This window comes from Hypanus sabinus, chromosome 5, assembly GCF_030144855.1.
Source record: "Hypanus sabinus isolate sHypSab1 chromosome 5, sHypSab1.hap1, whole genome shotgun sequence".
Lineage (NCBI taxonomy): Eukaryota > Metazoa > Chordata > Chondrichthyes > Myliobatiformes > Dasyatidae > Hypanus > Hypanus sabinus.
Genome location: NC_082710.1, coordinates 113587490 through 113606859, shown reverse-complemented (window position 1 = coordinate 113606859; position 19370 = coordinate 113587490). Strand labels below are relative to the sequence as shown.

At 39.3% G+C, this 19370-nt stretch overlaps 1 protein-coding gene across 1 annotated transcript in view; it reads left to right on the top strand.

The window, feature by feature from the left end:
* The first annotated feature begins 7307 nt into the window (after positions 1-7307).
* Positions 7308-19370, top strand: part of LOC132394339 (glypican-6-like) — a 763171-nt gene continuing 751108 nt past the window's right edge. Inside the window, exon 1 of the mRNA XM_059970365.1 lies at positions 7308-7993. Within this exon, the coding sequence (XP_059826348.1) occupies positions 7834-7993 (160 nt within the window). The 5' untranslated portion in view covers positions 7308-7833. The remainder of the gene's footprint in view (positions 7994-19370) is intronic.

The window sequence follows — 19370 nt, the reverse complement described above, 5'->3', positions numbered from 1 at the left end:
GAGTGTACCTTTTGCAGATCACAACATACTGGATAATTTGAGCATTCATAGTTGCACAAGGAATATGACAACATTACTTTTCTGGCAAAATGGTTGCTGTCTAGTATGATAGTGTAGTGGGTAGTGCTTGTCACTCTCACTCTCAGCTTCCTTCACTGGCTTACATATTCAGCTCTCCTTTTCACAAGACTGCTCACCAGCGGTGGAAGCTGAAAGTGAGAGCAACAAGCCTCACGTAGTGCCTCCTCAATGACAACGTGCAGAAACCGAGCTCCTTTTGGGCTCAAGCTGAACTACAGAGGTGGGGGTAGAGGTCTGGCCTCTGCACACGTAGCACTCAGGCCCACCAGAGTGTGGACACTCCCTGGTGCTCGTGAACCAGATCCCCAGCTATGGGTAAGTAGCCGCATTGCCTTGTGGGCAGCCTCGGGAGAGATGAAAGCTACAGGAGTAAATCTAGTCAGAAAATCTGGAGTGGAGCCCCTAAAGTGGCTGGACAGCATTGACATCCTTCCACCATCTCCTACAGCCAAGCTGGTGCCAATGTATAGCTTCACAACCTTGCCTTCAGACTACACTGGTGAGGCTGAGAGGAGGATCTTGAACACTGGGCATCTCAGGATCTCCATTCCTTCCACCCAGGCTTGTGATGATGATGATGGTCACCCATTGTCCTTTGAGACAGACGGACGCCAACCACTGTTTTGTTGTCTTATTCCCACTTGGTATCCCTGTACTCAGTCTTGTAAGCATGAGGAAAGGCACCTCACATTTAGCCTAGGCATGCAAGAGCCCTACATTGGTTTGTAGATTATCAGATACTGGACCAGACTTTATTGGATTCAGCCCATTGCCTAGAGTAAGCATACGTAGTGCCCACACACCTGCTCTTAATCTGGGCTGGAAGTAGTGAGCTAATCTCAATGTTACCCTGAGCTCTTGAGCCAAACAGAAAATTTTGAATGCTTACAGTGTTGAGCATAGTGCAAGAAGCTCTTTCATCAACACCCCTGACAGGGCTTCACAGAACAGACCTTCTGTCAAAAATATAATGTCTTTGACTTCTATGGATTTTCAAAGGTTTTAGTATTGAAGTAATTTGAAAATGAATTAAAATTTAAGATAATAAAGTTAATTTAAAACACATTCTCAGCTGCAATGGCAAAGGTTCGGTCCTGATCTTGTCTGCGTAGAGTGTTTGCATATTCTTTCTCTGAGTGTATGACTTTCCACAGATGTTCCTCCTTCCTCCCACATTTGGAAGATGTGCTGGTGGGTTAATTTGCTGCAGTGAGCTATCCCTTAAACTGGCAAAGTGGCAAAAGGATCAAAGGAGAGTGGATCCACATTTGTGAGAGATTAAGTTGCATGGTTGCAGGGGAATGGGACAGTAAGATAGATCATTGAATGTAATAACTATGTCTTCCATTTACAGATCAGCCCTAACTTATTCTGCTAAGGCATTATACCAGAGTATGATTAAATGTGAATTCTCACTAAGTCACAGGGAACAGTACAGCACAGCATAGGAAAAGGCCATTCGGCCCATAACGTTGTGCCGGACCAGCTAAAAAGCAAATCAAAAACACTCAAAAACTAACCCTTCCTACCCACACCGTGTCCCTATCCAGAATCTGAATCAGGTTTATTATCACCAGCATGTGTCGTGAAATTTGTTAATTTGGCAGCAGCAGGTCAATACAATACATAATAGCGAAGAAAAAATCAATCAATAAATCAATTACAGTATATTATCCCTCCATCTTCCTTACATCCATGTGTCAATCCAAATATCTCTCTAATGTACTTGTCTCTATCACCATACCAGGCAGCACATTCCAAACATCCACCAGTCTCTGAGTAAAAAACTTACTCCTCACATCCCACTTGAACCTACCCCACTTACCTTCAATGCATGCCCTCTGGTACTAGACATTTCAACCTGGAGAAACAGATACTTTTCTATCTACTCTATCTATGCCGCTCATAATCTAATAAACCTCTATCAGGTCTCCTCTCAGCCCCTGCTGCTCTAAAGAAAACAAACCAAGATTATTCAGCCTCTCATGAAAGCACATGCCCTAAACCAGGCAGCATCCTGGTAAACCTCTTCTCCACCCTCTCCAAAGCCTCAATGTCCTTCCTACAGAGGGGCGACCAGAACTGTATGCAATACTCCAGATGTGACCTAACCAGAGTTTTATAAAGATGCAACATATCTTTTGAACTCAAGGCCTCGATTAATAAAAGCAAGCATTCCGTAAGCCTTCTTAAGCACCTTATTAACCTGTGTAGTCACTTTCGAAGAGCTATGAATTTGGACCCCAAGGACTCTCTGCTCAGCAACACTGTTACTGGCTCCTCACATTTGCCCTACCAAGCTGCAACACCTCACATATGTCTGGGTTAAACTCCACCTGCCATTTCTCAGCCTGTATCTGGAAATGATCTACATTGTGCTAAATTCTTTGCCAGTCCTCTATGCTATCCACAACTCCACCAATCTTGGTAGCATCTGCAAATTTACTAACCCACCCATCTACATTTTCATCCAGGTCATTTATATATATATATGTTCCAAACAGCAGACATCCCAGCATTGAACCCTGCAGATCACCACAAATTACAGAGCTCCAGCTGGAATAAGTCTCTTCAATCACTACCCTCTGTATTTTGTGCGAAAGCCAGTTCTGAATCCAAACAGCCAATTAATTCACTGCCAATGCTATGCATCTTAATCTCCCATAAGGGTTTTGTCAAACGTCTTAATAAAATCCATGTAGGCAACATCCACTGCCCTATCCTCATCAATCTGTCTCATTACCTTGTCAAACAACTCAGTCAAGTTGGTAAGGCATGACCTGCCATGCAAAAGCCTTGCTGTCTCTCCCTAATTAGGCTATGGCTCACATATGAAGATATGGGAAGGGAACAAAAGTTTGATCAAAGATGTAGATTTTTTTTAATAAAGAAAAGAAGAAGAGACTGAGGAGATATTGGAGAGTAGGTTTAGTGTGGGTCAAGATTACAAGGAAGCTGGTTGCATAGGACTTGGGGCAAACCAGGAGATAATGTTGATTAGAAGTTTGGGATAATACTACAATATCATGAAGTATGGGAGCCCATCCAAAAGCATGGCAGCAACAACAAAGACTTGGATGAAGTTTGAGTATTTGAGGCAAGAATAGAACTGGTGACATTACAGAGCTAGAACCAAATGGTCATAGAGATGGCACAGCTATGTGCTCTGAAACTCATCTCAGGTTCATGAATGAGAGCAGTTGTGAGCAGTCGGCTTCATTTTCAAACGGTTGCCACAGAGAGACTAGAAGATGGGAACTGGTGAAGACAGATTTTGACTGGAGCTACAAACTTTTACTTCAGTCTTCCTATTATTCAATCCAGTGTTTCCATTAATCAGTTGGAAAGAAATTTCTTTTGTCCATTCCTAAAAGATGGATAGGTAGTTTGACATAGCAGAGAGTGTGGACGGTTTATAGAAGCCAGTGGCAAGGTTGACCTGGTATCGCAAGTGTACTTATGGATGATGTTAATAAGAAACAGAGTGGAGCAAAAGATAAAACCTCAGAAACTGATTGGAAAGCTGAGCCTACTGGACTTGAACACCTCCCTCTGCAACTGGATCCTAGACTTCCTGACCGGGAGACCTCAGTCAGTCTGGATCGGAAGCAGCATCTCCAACACCATCACACTGAGCACGGGGGCTCCCAGGGCTGTGTGCTCAGTCCACTGCTGTTCACTCTGCTGACCCACGACTGTGCTGCAAAACACAGCTTGAACCACATCATTAAGTTCGCCGATGACATGACCACGGTGGGTCTCATCAGCAAGAACGACGAGTCAGCTTACAGGGAGGAGGTGCAGTGACTAATGGACTGGTGCAGAGCCAACAACCTGCCTCTGAATGTGAACAAAACAAAAGAGATGGTTGTTGACTTCAGGAGGGCACAGAGTGACCACTCCCCGCTGAACATCGACGGTTCCTCGGTAGAGATCGTTAAGAGCACCAAATTTCTTGGTGTTCACCTGACGGAGAATCTCACCTGGTCCCTCAACACCAGCTCCAAGGCAAAGAAAGCCCAGCAGTGTCTTTACTTTCTGCAAACGCTGAGAAAAGTCCATCTCCCACCCCCCATCCTCATCACATTCTACAAGGGTTGTATTGAGAGCATCCTGAGCAGCTGCATCACTGCCTGGTTCAGAAATTGCACCATCTTGGATCGCAAGACCCTGCAGCGGATAGTGAGGTCAGCTGAGAAGATCATCGGGGTCTCTCTTCCCACCATCACGGAAATTTTACACTACACGCTGCATCCGCAAAGCAAACAGCATTACGAAAGACCCCAGGCACCCCTCATACAAACTCAACTCTCTCCTGCTGTCTGGGAAAAGGCACCGAAGCATTCAGGCTCACGACCAGACTACGTAACAGTTTCTTCCCCCAGGCTATCAGACTCCTCAATACCCAAAGCCTGGGCTGACACCTTACTGCCCTACTGTCCTGTTTATTATTTATTGTAATACCTGCACTGTTTTGTGCACTTTATGCAGTCCTGGGTAGGTCTGTAGTCTAGTGTAGTTGTTTTTTTTTCTCTCTGTGTTGTTTTTTATGTAGTTCAGTCTAGTTTTTCTACTGTGTCATGTAGCACCATGGTCCTGAAAAACGTTGTCTCATTTTTACTGTGTACTGTACCAGCAGTTATGGTTGAAATGACAATAAGAAGTGACTTGACTTGAAATCCTGGGAGAGCCCTTCAGATAATATTGTCTCATGTATCAATATTGAGATAATATTGTCACTTGTATCAATATTAAGATAATATTGACATGAGTATCAATATTAAGATAATATTGGCACATGTATCAATATTGAGATAATATTGGCACATGTATCAATATTGAGATAATGCTGTCACGTGTATCAAAATTGAGATAATATTGACATGTGTATCAATATTGAGATAATATTGTCACATGTATCAATATTGAGATAATATTCTCAAATCTATCAATATTGAGATAACATTGCCACTCATATTCATAATTACAAGCTGGCTATATTTTTGGTTGACTGACTACTTTTGGAATTTTGTGGCAGTCACTTGAAAGTCTTCAAGGAAACTGAGGCATGTTTGGCACATTTCAGGATGGTGCCACATGTGCAGATGTGGTGCAAGCAACGGAGAGCATTGATGTTGGGAAACAGATATGCAGTTTCATGTTAGTAACCAATGTGTTCAAGCTAGAGAAGCAAGAAGTGGTACATTGCACTGTGAACAAGATAGTGTGTGAAGATGAGTGGAACAGTGCTTTACTAGAAGCAAAACCGCACAGAAGTTTTCAGAGATACCTTCTCCAGACTATATGTAACCTGGAATATTGTCTTGGAAACTGGGCTCCATGGGTCTCCCTGTTGCACCCAGTCTATCTTAGTTTTCCCTACCAAATCTCTCAGCTACCTCCATTATTTAGACCATCAAGGCCTCCCTTAATCACTGAAAATGCATGTGAGGGAAGGGATTGGAAGAGAAAGAGAGAGAAAGGAAGAGAGGAACAGAGGGGTAGAAGGAGAGAGTGAAGTGGAAATGAGAAGATAGGAATGAGAGAAGGAGGAGTAGAGGGATTAGAAAGAGAGGATAAATTATTGGAGATAAGAAAGGAGGAAATGGAGGGAGTGTGAATAGAGTGAAGTCAAAAGAAATGAATGGAAGAAATGAGATGATGAAAGGGAAGGATTAAGATGGGTATAGACAGGATAGAGAAAGAGAGAGAGAGAAAAAACAAAATCAGGAATGATAGGGATACAGAATGAAAGATAGGGAAGACAGAAATGAGATAGATGCGGTGAAGGTTTAAAGTCTCTATCACATTCCGCCCAGTAATTGGAAATTAAAGATATGGTTGAATTCACTGTCCACACTATGACTCTGAGGCAACACTCCTAATCCCTATCCCACCATCCTTCTTCTTTCCAACTTCTCCCATCTCTCACTTTGGCCCTGAGGCAACATTCCCAATCCCCAACCCACCAACCTTCTTCTTTGTCTTTTCCATCTCCTCCTCCACCTCTCTCTTTTTTCTCTCCATTTCCTTTTCTGACCCCTTTCTTCTTCCTACCTCCTTTACTTCAACCTTCTTCCTTTCTCACTCACCATCATCTCTATCTCATTATTCCTTTCTCCTCTTAATCTTCCCACCGCTCATTTTTCATCCCAGCCTTCCACTCATCCTTCCAACTGTGACACACGCTTCTTTTTCACACAAGTGCTCTGCTTCTCCTTCAGTTCAGCCCACTTGTGCACCCAACCCTTTCCATGTCCCCACTTCTTGCCTCACTTTTTTCAGAATCAGAATTATTATCATTGCTAGATGTTGTGAAAATTGTTGTTTCATGGTAGCAGTACAGTGCAAAATATAAAACTTAGCACAAATTAGAAGAAATAAAATCAACACAAAATTCAAAAGAGGGATGGTGAGGAAGTGCTCATGGGTACAGACCACTGTGTGCGCATCTTCAAACTCCTCTACCCTTCCCTAAAGGGAGTAATGAGAAGACTTTTCCTTTGGCCTTCTTCTCTCCTGACTCCCATCTTCACCCCCCCCCCCCCCCACACACACACACATTGTGCCTACTCATTCCTCCTGTCAACATAACTCTTGTAGTCACAGTCTCATTCGCGAGTCAGAAAGTCAAAGTTTATAGCTCGATAATGTCCGCAAAGTTATTTTAGTGTTGCATTTTTGGAAGTGCTCTCTTTGCTGATAGTTCAAAAGATTATAAAAAGATTCGACAGCAGATGTACGAGGATAGTCCTCTCAGTTGTAGCTTTCCCTCTCAGCTAACAACAATCGTTCAGTCTATTGCTTTTAGTGGGATCCTGCGGTACGCAGTGTGACTGCTGACTGTGCCGGCACAGCAGTAGATTTTGCACTTCAAACTAATTCGTTTCATGTGAAATGAGATGGAAAGTCACAAAACCACTGCCAGTTTACTTTTGAGAAATGGGTGACATTTTAAAATAAACATTGTAATTATCTCCCACAGCAACTCCTGAGTGGGGGTGGGGTGGATACGGCAGCTCTGTATTCACAGGCCGCTGCTGCTGGGCAGTCATGCATTAAATAGCGCAGCAGGTCTTTAGCAGTCCATGAACTGCCTTTACACACTAACTACCAGTTCCTCCGTAAACCCCTTTAAAAATACGCTTCGTAAGTGTCGCTTTAAATCCAGAAAGCAAGCGAAACCGGTTGTAGTGAAATATTACTGCAGGACAGATTTGCCGGACAAGAATATATTGTGTGCAGAAGACGTGGTTAGGGATTTGACATGTTCGCGTTTCCTTCCCCAGCGAATCACACACGAGGATTCCAGTCCGGGCTTTGTCGAGCACCATGTTCCTCTGATGTGAGAGCATCCAGAGGCGGAGGGGTTTTCACTCCGTGATCTCTCTCTCACTCTCAGCCTGTCCGAGTGAACTTCACAGAGCGGACACTCACCGGGATTTCATGCACACACACACGGGATTCGTGAGGGTGGCCTTAGGTCCCAGTCCTGCAATATCCACACTGGGTCGGGGAAGGAAAAATAGAGGACTTGCTTTTTTGTAAAAGAAAGAAAGCTATCCGCAGACAATATATATGCAAAAAAGCGTAACCAAGAGCCGGGGGAGGAATACTGGAGATCAGCAACCACTGCTTGGAGAAATCGCCTCAGCTTCTCAGCAGTGTGTTTGGACTTTGTAAGGGAGTTCGTCAGGCTTCGGGCTGGGGTTTTTTTTTAAAGTGTATTTTCAAGATCTATCTGCACACACCATGTCCTGGATTATTGCTGTTCTTGCGGGGCTTTGCATCTTAACTCTGTTTTGTGATTCGGTTGTGGCTGATGTGAAGGCTCGGACCTGTTCTGAGGTGAGGCAGGCGTATGGTGCGAAGGGATTCAGCCTCAACAACATACCCTACCAGGAGATCTCGGGTAAGGACACTTTAAACGTTAATACAGCTCCACGGGAGCACGGCCAACTTGTGCACTCGGAATGGTCCAGACGCTTTTAAGGTGCATTTCAAGTTGGAGCTTTGTCTTAGTTCAATGTTTAGTTGCTATTACTCATTATGGAATCATAGTTTGAAATAACTATTATTAAAGTACATGTATGTCACCATATACAACCCCGAGATTCGTTTTCTTGCGGGCATACTCAGTAAATACGGTATATGGCAGAGGAGGTAAAAGACATCCGCTTTCACTACGTGAGGTCCCGAAGGTTCGAGTGAGACCCAAGTAACTGGAAAGTCTGGTTTAAATTTGAATTACAAGGTGGAGATACAATACCTTTTAACAACTGTAGGTAGTCTTCCAGACCAAGATGTGGCTGAAGAATGTATTTGCTGGTCAACAACTTTTATTTTTCACTTTGTTGGATTAGGGAAAGGAATCATACTTTCAGATTAAAGAAAACAAAACTGAGCTTATGGTATAAGGAGCATTCTTGCCAGTACCCGTGGGCATCGCTGCAGTAATCTAATACTTCAGTATGTATGCAGGCTTACTGCCTAGTAATTAACTGGAATTAATTTTATTGAAAAAGACCCCAGTATAATGTCACACATATAAAATTGTGTTGTGCTTTGTGGATGCATTATGTGCAGAGAGAGTATTGGCCATTAAGAAAGTTTTGGCTATCAGGAAGTACCAACGGTAATTAAATTTCTGAGAGTTTATGACAATTTTATTTTCCCGTACTTATTTTATAATCGTGCAGAATGCACCGGCAACAAAGTTAAGTAGTGGAGTTGTACGTGAAAGTACTAAGTGTGTAACTTTACAGAGCAAATTCAAGAGGTCAGTAAATGTATAACTGCCACAGTGAATTTCAAATATACACGTTTAGACATAAGGTAGTGGTTTGCATATTGTTGTTACCGAAGAGTTCCACCTTTCATCCAACATACTTAATGCACAAATGCAGAGACAAATTTGCATTTAATTGCTGAGAATTAAATTTTCCCTAGAATTTAAACCAGCGTCTGGCTTAAATTAAAAGGGATGGTCCTGCTGGTAGAGCTGGAATTGGAAATGAATTATCATTTTAAATGATTTACTTTGAAAGTTAAGTCATGTAAATCAAACCTCGATGCCTTTTGATCAATAACTATTTCAGCTTTCTTTTAATGGAAAACCATTTGTGTTTTCAATTCAAATTATTTTACTGCTATGTCTCACATGATAAAGTTCTCTGCTGTAGATCTAATATCTTGTGCAAGAGAGGCAGTACTGTCAGGATTGCTTACTCTTTATTTTCCATATCTATTTGTTATTTTTGGCTTTGATCAGATTTCCGTTGTAATATTTTTATTATAATCTTGTAAAAAGGCAAAGCTGTTAGATTTTTGTAGAAGGACCCTGGTTAATGTGGCATTCTTGCTTCCAGAGGCAGGATGTTCTTAATGCTTTTGAAACTGCTTTCCCTTTCCACTGGATTTCATTCACCATCTATTCAGACGTTTGAAATGTTGGCACTGAAGTTGGATATACATCATGTTGATAGTTTTCCAAATATGAGCTCAGAAAACAAATTATATCCAACTGTTGTAGGTGGAATAATTAATATTTATGGTCAAGGGTGACTGAGGTTTATGAGGATTGGGCAGGTAAGTGTTGCTGTCAAAGATCAGATTGGTTGTGAATTTTCTGAATGAATGAGACACTAAAGGGCCTTTTCCTTTTTCTATTACTTATTTTCTTCTTGCTGTTCCAATAAATATTGGACTGTACTGTTGAGGATCTAAGGAAAGTTTTCCGTATATGCATATTTAGATGTGAGACAGGAAATATGACTTCATTTTGTAACATTAAAATAGAGGAAGTATAGAAAAATCATTTATAGCGAGTAATGAGAAATGTTCCTGATTTTGCTTTAGGCTTGTGTGTAGATATTGAAGTTGGTGTACTAAATGTGCTGATGGCAACTGCATTAAAACTTTGGACAATACACTGAAGGACATTTTGCACACCCTCAGGGACTAATGTTGGACCTGTCTGCGTATTTCCTGTCAGGAGTATTTTGCAGAGCTTTTGCTGAACTTCGATGAAGTGTATAGGTCTTAAAGAGCTTCTTTGCTTGGCAGCCACTGACCAGATGCAGAGATACCTGTCATGCAAGTAAGGGCTAGAAATGCTGTCAAGTGTGGATTGCCATTGCCAATGCACCGATACTTTCCGGGCTGCGAGTCTCCCTACACTCTCATGGGGTTATGGGTTAATCAGAGAATCCTAAAAAGAATCTTGCACTGGCATGCATTACACAGATGCTGCAGTCATTGAAGTAGCATTTGATGATGCTTGAGTTTGTGAACTTGAACACAGAAAAATGAGTTTTGGAGAAGCCCAAAGTGAAACACTGATGTTGCATCAGGAATGATTAAATTTACATCTTTTTGCTTGATTTGATGCAGTTTGTTTTTATTTTTTTTAGTGCTCTGTAAACAGAGGTCTTAGCTGTACCTTTATGCCTCAGTTTATTTAGTAATCACAGAAACAGCCATTGCAGATATAATGACCGTGACATTTGCTGCACTCCAGGTAAACGTGTGCATGTGAAGGATAGGCGCATACTTACAGTTTCCAGACAATCATCTACTTTACATTTTATTGTGATTATTGCAAAGGTAATCACAAATCTTACTTCAGAAACATCCCTTTGATTTGAAACTATCCACACATTTAAAAACTGGAATAGATTCCCTTTCTTGCTCATTACACGTAACATTCAGTTATTCATGAACTTGTTCAAGAGATTTTTGTCGCAAACGCAATTTGACCTTCAATCTGTACGATGAAAGTGACAGATTAAATGTAACTCAGAAAAATCACTGTAGTGCCTCAAACATTGTGATTTCCCCGTACCAATCCAGGCGGTGTAATTACAGTATTGCTGTTTCCTGATGGTAAATAGAGAACTGGGCATATATCATGAGTTTCAATTATAAGTATTTAATTAATGGTACTAGAGGATCTGGGGAGCTGTTTCTTTTTGATTTAGAGGTGTTGTTCCTGTAATTGAGGCTTGCCAATGTTTAGAAAGAAAAAAAGATTTTGTTTTGGCTGTTTCTAGTGTGCTGGCATTTCCTATGGATTATATAGAGCAGATACATTTCTGAATAAGTTGATCAAGTTCTTTTAAAAAGTGAGATTTTGATATAGAGTATTAAGCAATTATACAATGATAGTAGTACAATGACTGCCGGATTTTTTATTTGGACCGGTTTCAGTGTGGAAATCATGGGAGATCCTAGTAGTGGGGGTCAAAGTTCCATAGTGACGGAAACATGCGGAGATTTATAGTGGTGGATGGCCCATTGTTGTATTTGATTCCATTGTCTCTTATGGCATTTTCTTATACCCTTTCTGTTCATTATCACCACATACTGTCAGCTGATGATATCAGAGAAAGGACAGCAATGGCTCTTGATAGTTAGTAAACATTTCAATCAGCTGTCTCACTCCTAAACCGATGATGCACAAGGACAGGGATAGAGATGATGTTACAACAGAACGCCATGAATCTCTTAGTAAAAGATAAATAGAGAAGGAAGGAAAGGTTGGAATGAAAGGAGAAAGAAAAAAGAAATAGAATTAAACCATGAAAAATACTGTAAAATATTTTAAAAACCTCAAAAAATTATTTATTTTAAATTGGTCTCTTGGCTACAGAGGTTGATCATCATTACATTAACAATGATCACATAAAAAGGATGCTTATGCTATTAATTATGAGTCTTCATTTTATGTACTGAGTTTAATGGTCAATTAAAGTGTAAATGGATCAATTTCCTACAAATATAATGGAGTGGCTGAGGATGAGATGCCTTTTGTGAAAAGCAAGCAGATAAGTCTATCAGCAAACTCTGAAGGTTAGTAACAAATAGTTTATTTTGTCACCTGCTGTCATTTGTCACTTCCCCTGAACTATGTGCCAATAATAATGCCCACCATCATTATTTTCAAAGCCCCTTTTCCAGGCAAATAATCAGTGTAAACAATGTTTCATTGTTTGTCAATAAACAGGCACAAAAAATTTAGCCACAGCCCAGTTTGAGGCCATTAGGTCTCTTATTTACAAACTGTATAATAATCTATTGTAAGTGGTAGCAAAATCAGTATAGACCCAGCAATGCATACTTTACCTGCTGAGCTGAATAAAGCATTCAGAGAGATTTTCTTTTCTCCTTTTGGACTTTCAACCAGAATTTCCATAATGCCAATAATGCCTTTAACAGTTTTATTGAATTCAGATTTTCTAGAGTAATATTGTAATTTCCTCATGATAGAGAGCAGGCATTTACTTGAAGTAGCTGTTGTTATACGTTGGTCAGTGCCTATTGTAAAAACAGAACTTGTTATTAGAAATCAAATGTGAAACATTTATATTCACTAACTATACCTATGAGACACAATTAGCATGTAAAAAGATGCTGTACAGAATTGCCAAAGAGTGAGTTTGTCTTGAAGTATTACTGATAATGATTGAGAATAACTGAATCATCTTCTTGTTACCTTGGTTTATGTTTGTGTTAGAATTGATAAAATCTACACATGCTAATTAGCATGTGCCATTAATAAGTCATCGATTCCAAAATTAAATTCAAACATTAGGAATGTAATATTCTGCTGGCACTAGATGATTCTTCTTCTAATAGATTTAATCTATTCAGTATTTAAAATATGGGAAATTGGAAGAAAAATGCAAAAAATGTTTCCGTTTTGGTGTGATTAGATCAGGTATTTTGGATTTTGCGGGTTGATCCAAAATGCGAACTTCTGCATAGATATTCAGACTTAATTTGGATCACCCATTTGCTTACCTGGAGTCCAATATACATTATTTTTCCAACAGCTATTTAGCTATTTTTTCTAAATTTGCATTAGGTCAAGTTCCAAGTGTCAAGATCTCCTATTGAATTTGATGGTGAATCTGTGTCAAGTATTAATATAATACAGAATGTCCAATGAAGAAATTATTGCCTTGTAAAAAGCTTTTCATATAGGGACAATTATCAATTTAAACTTGTAAAGTTATCAATTTTAACCGATTAGCAATCTTGTTTTTGCAGAGGTTAATTTGGGAAGATGGGTAGAATTTGAAAAGTCTTGTCCAATAGAAGCAGAAACATAACCACAACAATTTAGTGGTAAATTTCATAAAATATTTCACCATTTTCTATTTTAAGACAGCTTGTAAGCTTTTTTGTAGCTTGTATTTGAGAATGTGGTAAAAAGTCATAAGCCTGTACACTGCTAGGCCAGAAGGAGGCCCTGTTGTGCAACTGGCAGCAGAGTTCCTCTATCAGAGTCCATGGGACATAGTTCCAAACCAGAACAGACATTTAGATAGTGAATGTTGAGAATATTGTTGTCCAAAGAAGCATTGGTCTTGATATTTTGACTGTTATTGTTGATCTTTGCAAATATTACTTTCACTTAAGTAATTTTGTATACAGAGATGGACATTATTACAGAATAAAAATGTGAAAATCTGTCTAATGAAAATATTCCAATGATTTTTTTTACCGTTTATAAGATGGTTAATACCTGAATTTAATGTATCTATTACTTATAGATTTAAGGTTCAATGAATTCTGTTTAATCTTTTATATGTTATTTATTTTAGTTGCAGTGACAGCAAAAACAAAACAAAAAAGACAGAAAATTCTAAAATGTGAAATAATCCTCACAGGTTGGAGCAGTTCTTGAGAACTCTTCATAAACTGAACAGTTGGCGATGTCGTTGACTGGCAATAAAACAGATCAATCAAGGGCAATGTATGGTTAACGAGAGTATTTAACTCAACTATCTAGTTGAGTGCAATGGTATTGTTGCTCCCACATGACAGAAGATGGCTGCAGCCCTACAACTGGCAAGTCCACCCTACCTGTATCCCAAATGCTGATTCATATGTATGGGCTGTCCATAATTAGGACATCTGTAACTCGGGCAGTCTGTGCGGCATTGAATATATTCAGAATTTGAATGCATTTGTAATGTGAGCAGTAGGTGTCCAGTTTAAAACTGCATTTAGGCTTTCTGTAGATTTGGTCAAACAAGAATATAATGTAATTTCTCCTAGCCTCAGTGGGAACAGAGCTTCTTTTTTGTATCTAACGTCACTACCTCCAGCAGGAAAATTATAAAAGTAAATTCAAAAGTCCTGATAACTGTACCTGCATACTGCCTGCTCGAGCTTGTTGATACAGGCATTGGCTGTTGTAAGTAAAAGTTTCCCATGCAAGTGCTAGAGGCAATGTCCCCTTCTAACAGAATCTAACCACCTACCAAGGATAATCAGTAGTCCAGGTTGAGTACCCCTTCAACGAAACGATTTGGGGCCAGAAGGGTTTTGGATTTTGGAATATAACTGTAAAATTATTTCCAACTGGATCTGTACATTACCACACAGCTGACTGTTATCACACAGTAAAAATTATGTACCATTATCATAGTGAAAATAGAATGCTTTCAGGATAACAAAAGCAGCACGACAGCACTGGGAGAGGAGAATACCTGAATCAGCTGCTGAACAACAACAAACAACGGCAGGCTACCATCTCTAGGTTTGATTAAAAGATTACAGTGCACTGGATTTGTATTTTGCCTTTTTTTTTAGGTTTTATGTAAGGTATAAAAACAACCAGAATTGTAAACTTGTTCTGGTGTTAGATTTTCATCAGTAACACTTTAAAAATTTAATGTCATGACCTTTCTTAAATTTCTGCAACTAGCCTGCTGGATGTTCATAATTACTTTCAATTTTCAGTTCACTCTGATAGATCATTACTTGGTTCATGATCAGCATATGGTTAAGCGGCACAGTTCGCTCTGACACTGGCGATACTTGAGACCTTCATTTTTCACTTTATGATTTTCATTAACTTCTGTTCATTATGTATGTGGGGTCATGTCTCAGAACTCTCTGTGGTGCACAGAGACCTGCGCATCACCTGAGAACATTCCCAGTACTTTGTGGAATTTGTGACTTCATGATAGCACTCAAAAAAAAAAATCGGATATTGGAGGTTTTCAGATTTTGGAATTTCGGATAAGGGGTACCCATCCTGTATTGTCATTGACCAGTTCACCACTTTTCCTGGGGATTGCCACTGACTTGAAATTCACTTGGGCCAGTCAAATAAGTATTTTGATTTGAATTTATTCAGCTTTTTTGTTGGAGATGTCAAGAGAATGAAGGAATGCTCTTCATTTACCTAGACAAGTGCAGCTGCAGCAGTAAAGAAGAAACACTTCACCATTCACGTCAGAGCACCTGAATCTGTTATCTTTTCAACCATAAAAAATCTTCTACTTCTTCAATTGTCCACAATTTTGCCTGATGTGGAGTCATACACAAGCTTATAATCTGCTGTCTGTTTGCAATCCAAAGCCTTCTAGTAGTCTGCTGAGCCAGTGACAAGATCCCCAACTCAAGATCTTCCTCCCAAACTCTTGTGCACTTGTGAACCAAATTCTTTTGAACTTCCAAAGCTAAATTTCTGATTGTGGTGGCCTGTTAAATTCAGTAGAATCCTCATGCTTCTCAGAGTTATGGTCTTCATCTGCCTCCACTCTCATATTCTCCATTCACTTTGGGCAATATAAAGGTGTCCTCGTTACCTTCACCACTGAGGTAAAAACTCCACAAAAACTGAAATCACAAATGGGTTTGTGTTCTACATATGAGCTTATGAGACAGACAATGGCAACCTCAAATACTTTGCTTTGTGGACCATCTAACTTCTCTGCTTACAATTACTGCTGAAAATAATGAGTGCATCATATAGCTTTTGTAATGAAAAGCAGATATTCACTGCTGCTTTCTGGAAGATTCATGTGACTTAGAAACTGTCAGTTGCAGGCTTCCTCCGTATTGGTAGCATCTTCCAAATGGTGAACAGTATTTGTAGAGCTTTTCTCTCGGGGTATATAGCAATATCAATAATAAGTATCTCCTGTCTTATCTGACCAAATACGTAGCCATGAACCTTCTGTTGGAATTTCTGCCTTCCTCATCTTAACCAAGTCTCTAGGGTGTGTAAACTCCTTGGTAAAAATCAGGATTTCTAATGCAGCTTTCTATCTCACTGTAGTAAATCAGCAGAAATTTATGAGTAAAGCTTCTGGACTGCTTCTTCCTTCAATGTGCTTTCTTGAAATATGATAAATTTTCAGTGGATATCTTTGTTATCTACTGCTATCACAATTATTTACTATCCTTGTACTCAATCAGTGCGTCTAATGTCTAATCTTTGGATGGGATATTTTCAAGATGCTTCACATGTGGTTTAGAGGGATGCGGGCCAAACGATTATTTATTTTTGTTATTTATTGAGCTACAGGGAAGAATAGGCCCTTCCGGCTTGCAAGCCACACTGCCTTCCAATCCTCTGATTTAATTTTAGCTTAACCACGGGACAATTTACAATGATCAGTTAACCTACTAATCTGTACGCCTTCGGACTATGGGGGGAAACTGGAGCATCTGGAGGAAAGTCACGGGGAGAACGTACAAACTCCTTGCAGGTAGCAGTGGGAATTGAAGCCAGGTTGCTGGCACTGCAAAGCACTATGCGACCATGCCGCCCCAACATAGGACCAGCTCGGTGGGCACCATTGGTTGGGCAAGCTGGGCCACAAGGCCCTTTTTCATGCTGTGTTATTCTGTGACTCTCAAATTTTTGTTTGTTAGATGCCTTTAATACCACAACAAATTAAATTCTATTTTAATTATTTTCCACTTACATTTTAAATTTCTGTTTTTGATGCATGGAACATCTTAAAACAATGTCTGTTAATCTTTCACTGATGTCACTACTTTATTACTTAACACATTTTTTTTCCTCTGGAGATTTGCAAATTCTTACCCGTATGTAACAAGGCATACTGATAGTTGATATTTTAACGAACAAAGTTCTCAATGCCTACATATTTTCATTAATGAATGTGAATAAAATGTTATTATCTGTTTAGACAGTGTTTTTCATTTGGCCTGCTTCCTTGCCATTTGCGTAGTTAATATATGGTTCCTCAGTAACAGTTGGATGCATTGGATGTTCTGTGCCCCAGTTATCAAAACATTTACAAGGTCTTCAAACAAAGAAAAAAAGGTTAGTGCAGACGAAGCCAGGTTGTGTCCACTGTTTTCTGGGAGGTGGTATTTGCAAATAAATTGGCAAAGCTACTTTTTTTACCAGGAAAAGGGACAGCAGTCCAGAAAAATACTCAAATTTCACACACTCTTGTGTTTCTGTACTAAATCCATTTCCCATTAGTATTACTTCTTCGCATGCTGATCGGCTGTTTTAAGTAAGGTCAATAGAGGTGTTTGTGATGGGCTAAAATTGAGCCATACAGCAGCTGTAGCGGGGAAGTGTAGAAGTATTTTATACATTCAGGAGAATCTCACTCTCCTGACACGACATTAGTGATTACCTAAATGATTATCAGTTGCTATAACCACCTGCTTAACATTTGGACTGTAGTCTGGTAAATTTACAGAATGACTGTACATATTTACAATGGTGGTAATAGTGGCATCTCAACAGTCGAATCCCTTTGAATATTCAATGCTCAACACCCAAATATACACCTTTTATTACAAACGAGAGAAAATCTGCAGATGCTGGAAATCGAAGCAACACACACAAAATGTTGGGGGAACTCAGCATCTATGGAAAAGATTAAACAGTTGATGATTCGGGCCAAGACTGGTTCTGAGTTCGTCCAGCACTTTTTGATGTTGAGGGATGGCTCTATAAATATACAGGTCAAATGACAGGACAAAACAGATCTGGCCTGAACTGTGCCTTAAGTGGTAGGGATACACCTCCAACACTCTGCTAACAGCATGAACATTGACATATTGTCTTCCCCTATGTAGATTCAATGGGACAGATCTTATTATCTTATTAGTTTCACTAGTCGCAAATATTAATTTTTAATTTTAGTTAATCCATAATTATGCTTTCTATAATTTCATAATTTCACAATAGTCCCTAACAAAGGTGTTGAAATCACCCGTTGAAAGTTTTTTTTCTGTGTCTGTTTTTAGATTATTGAATTTCCAATTATTCTCTCTTTTAGGAAAGCTTCTCTAAGGTTTATCCTCTTTAAGTCAGAAAAAAATCACGAAACTGCACAATATATTTCAATTGTGTATTTTTAATCAGTTTCCTTTGTTAGAATGACAAATCATGGTATTTCACGATGTAGAATTACAGCTACGTTTGAAGGTATTATTTATATCTGGAAGTCTTGTGAGTACCAGCAAACTAATTTCTGACATTGTAGCAGTCCGAAAGAAGAATCTATTTTAATTAGTCTGAAGAAATCTTCTTTGTCACTTTTAACTTTTGAAGCAGTACACTACGTTGGAAAATTTGAATGACAATTAACTTCTATTATCAAATGTCTTATAAAAATTAATACCAATTTGGTAAGAGATGTGTATTTACACTGAAATACCCATGAAGGAAGTTAAAGGATTCTGCAGATCTGAGTAGATTTCAGAATCCCTATTTAAACGAGTGAAAGGAAGCTCTGGGAATTGAGATACTTTTTGACTTATTGACATTTATTGTAGTATGTAAGCTCTTAACATCTACAGTGCATAATAATTGAATTTTCATCTCTAATTCTTGCATTTCTCTATGTCAGCTAAACATTTTTTGAATATATTTATACCTGCAGTTCAGGCAGTCCTTGCACCCATCACATACTGGGAGTAGCATAGGTCTGTGATAGAGCCTATGCGCTCTGGACCTGACCTTCCTCATTAAAAATATATATCTATCACGTTGTGATGACTACGGTTTACCATGGCCTCTGGTGTTATAGCAATACAATTGCATTTGAAGTGTCTTAAATCCGATTTGGACTTAGAAAGTTCACAGGAACATCTGTGCAGTTGCCAATGGGCAGTGGCTGGAAGCTGAAGGTTATTTGCATTTGTATGTAATAATTTGAGAAAAAGGCTGCTGGGCATGATTAAGATAGTTGCATTATTCATGTTTATCAAGGGCAAAACTTGACTGCTGGTCAGAATACCAGATGAAAATGGATTTTTTTTCTCAAAAAACAAAATATTATCCTAGAACTTTTATGTAATCTGACCTGAAGTGTAAAACTAAGGCAGGAACACTTTATTAAAATGTCATGCTTTGGCCAACCATGTTATTAGTAAAATTCAAATATACCTGTAGCTTCAAACACTGATATTTCGCCTTTCATGTTTCTCCTCATGGTCTGAGAAATCAAACCATGAATACCAAATTTGAAATTTTGCTTCTATTCAGATACTTT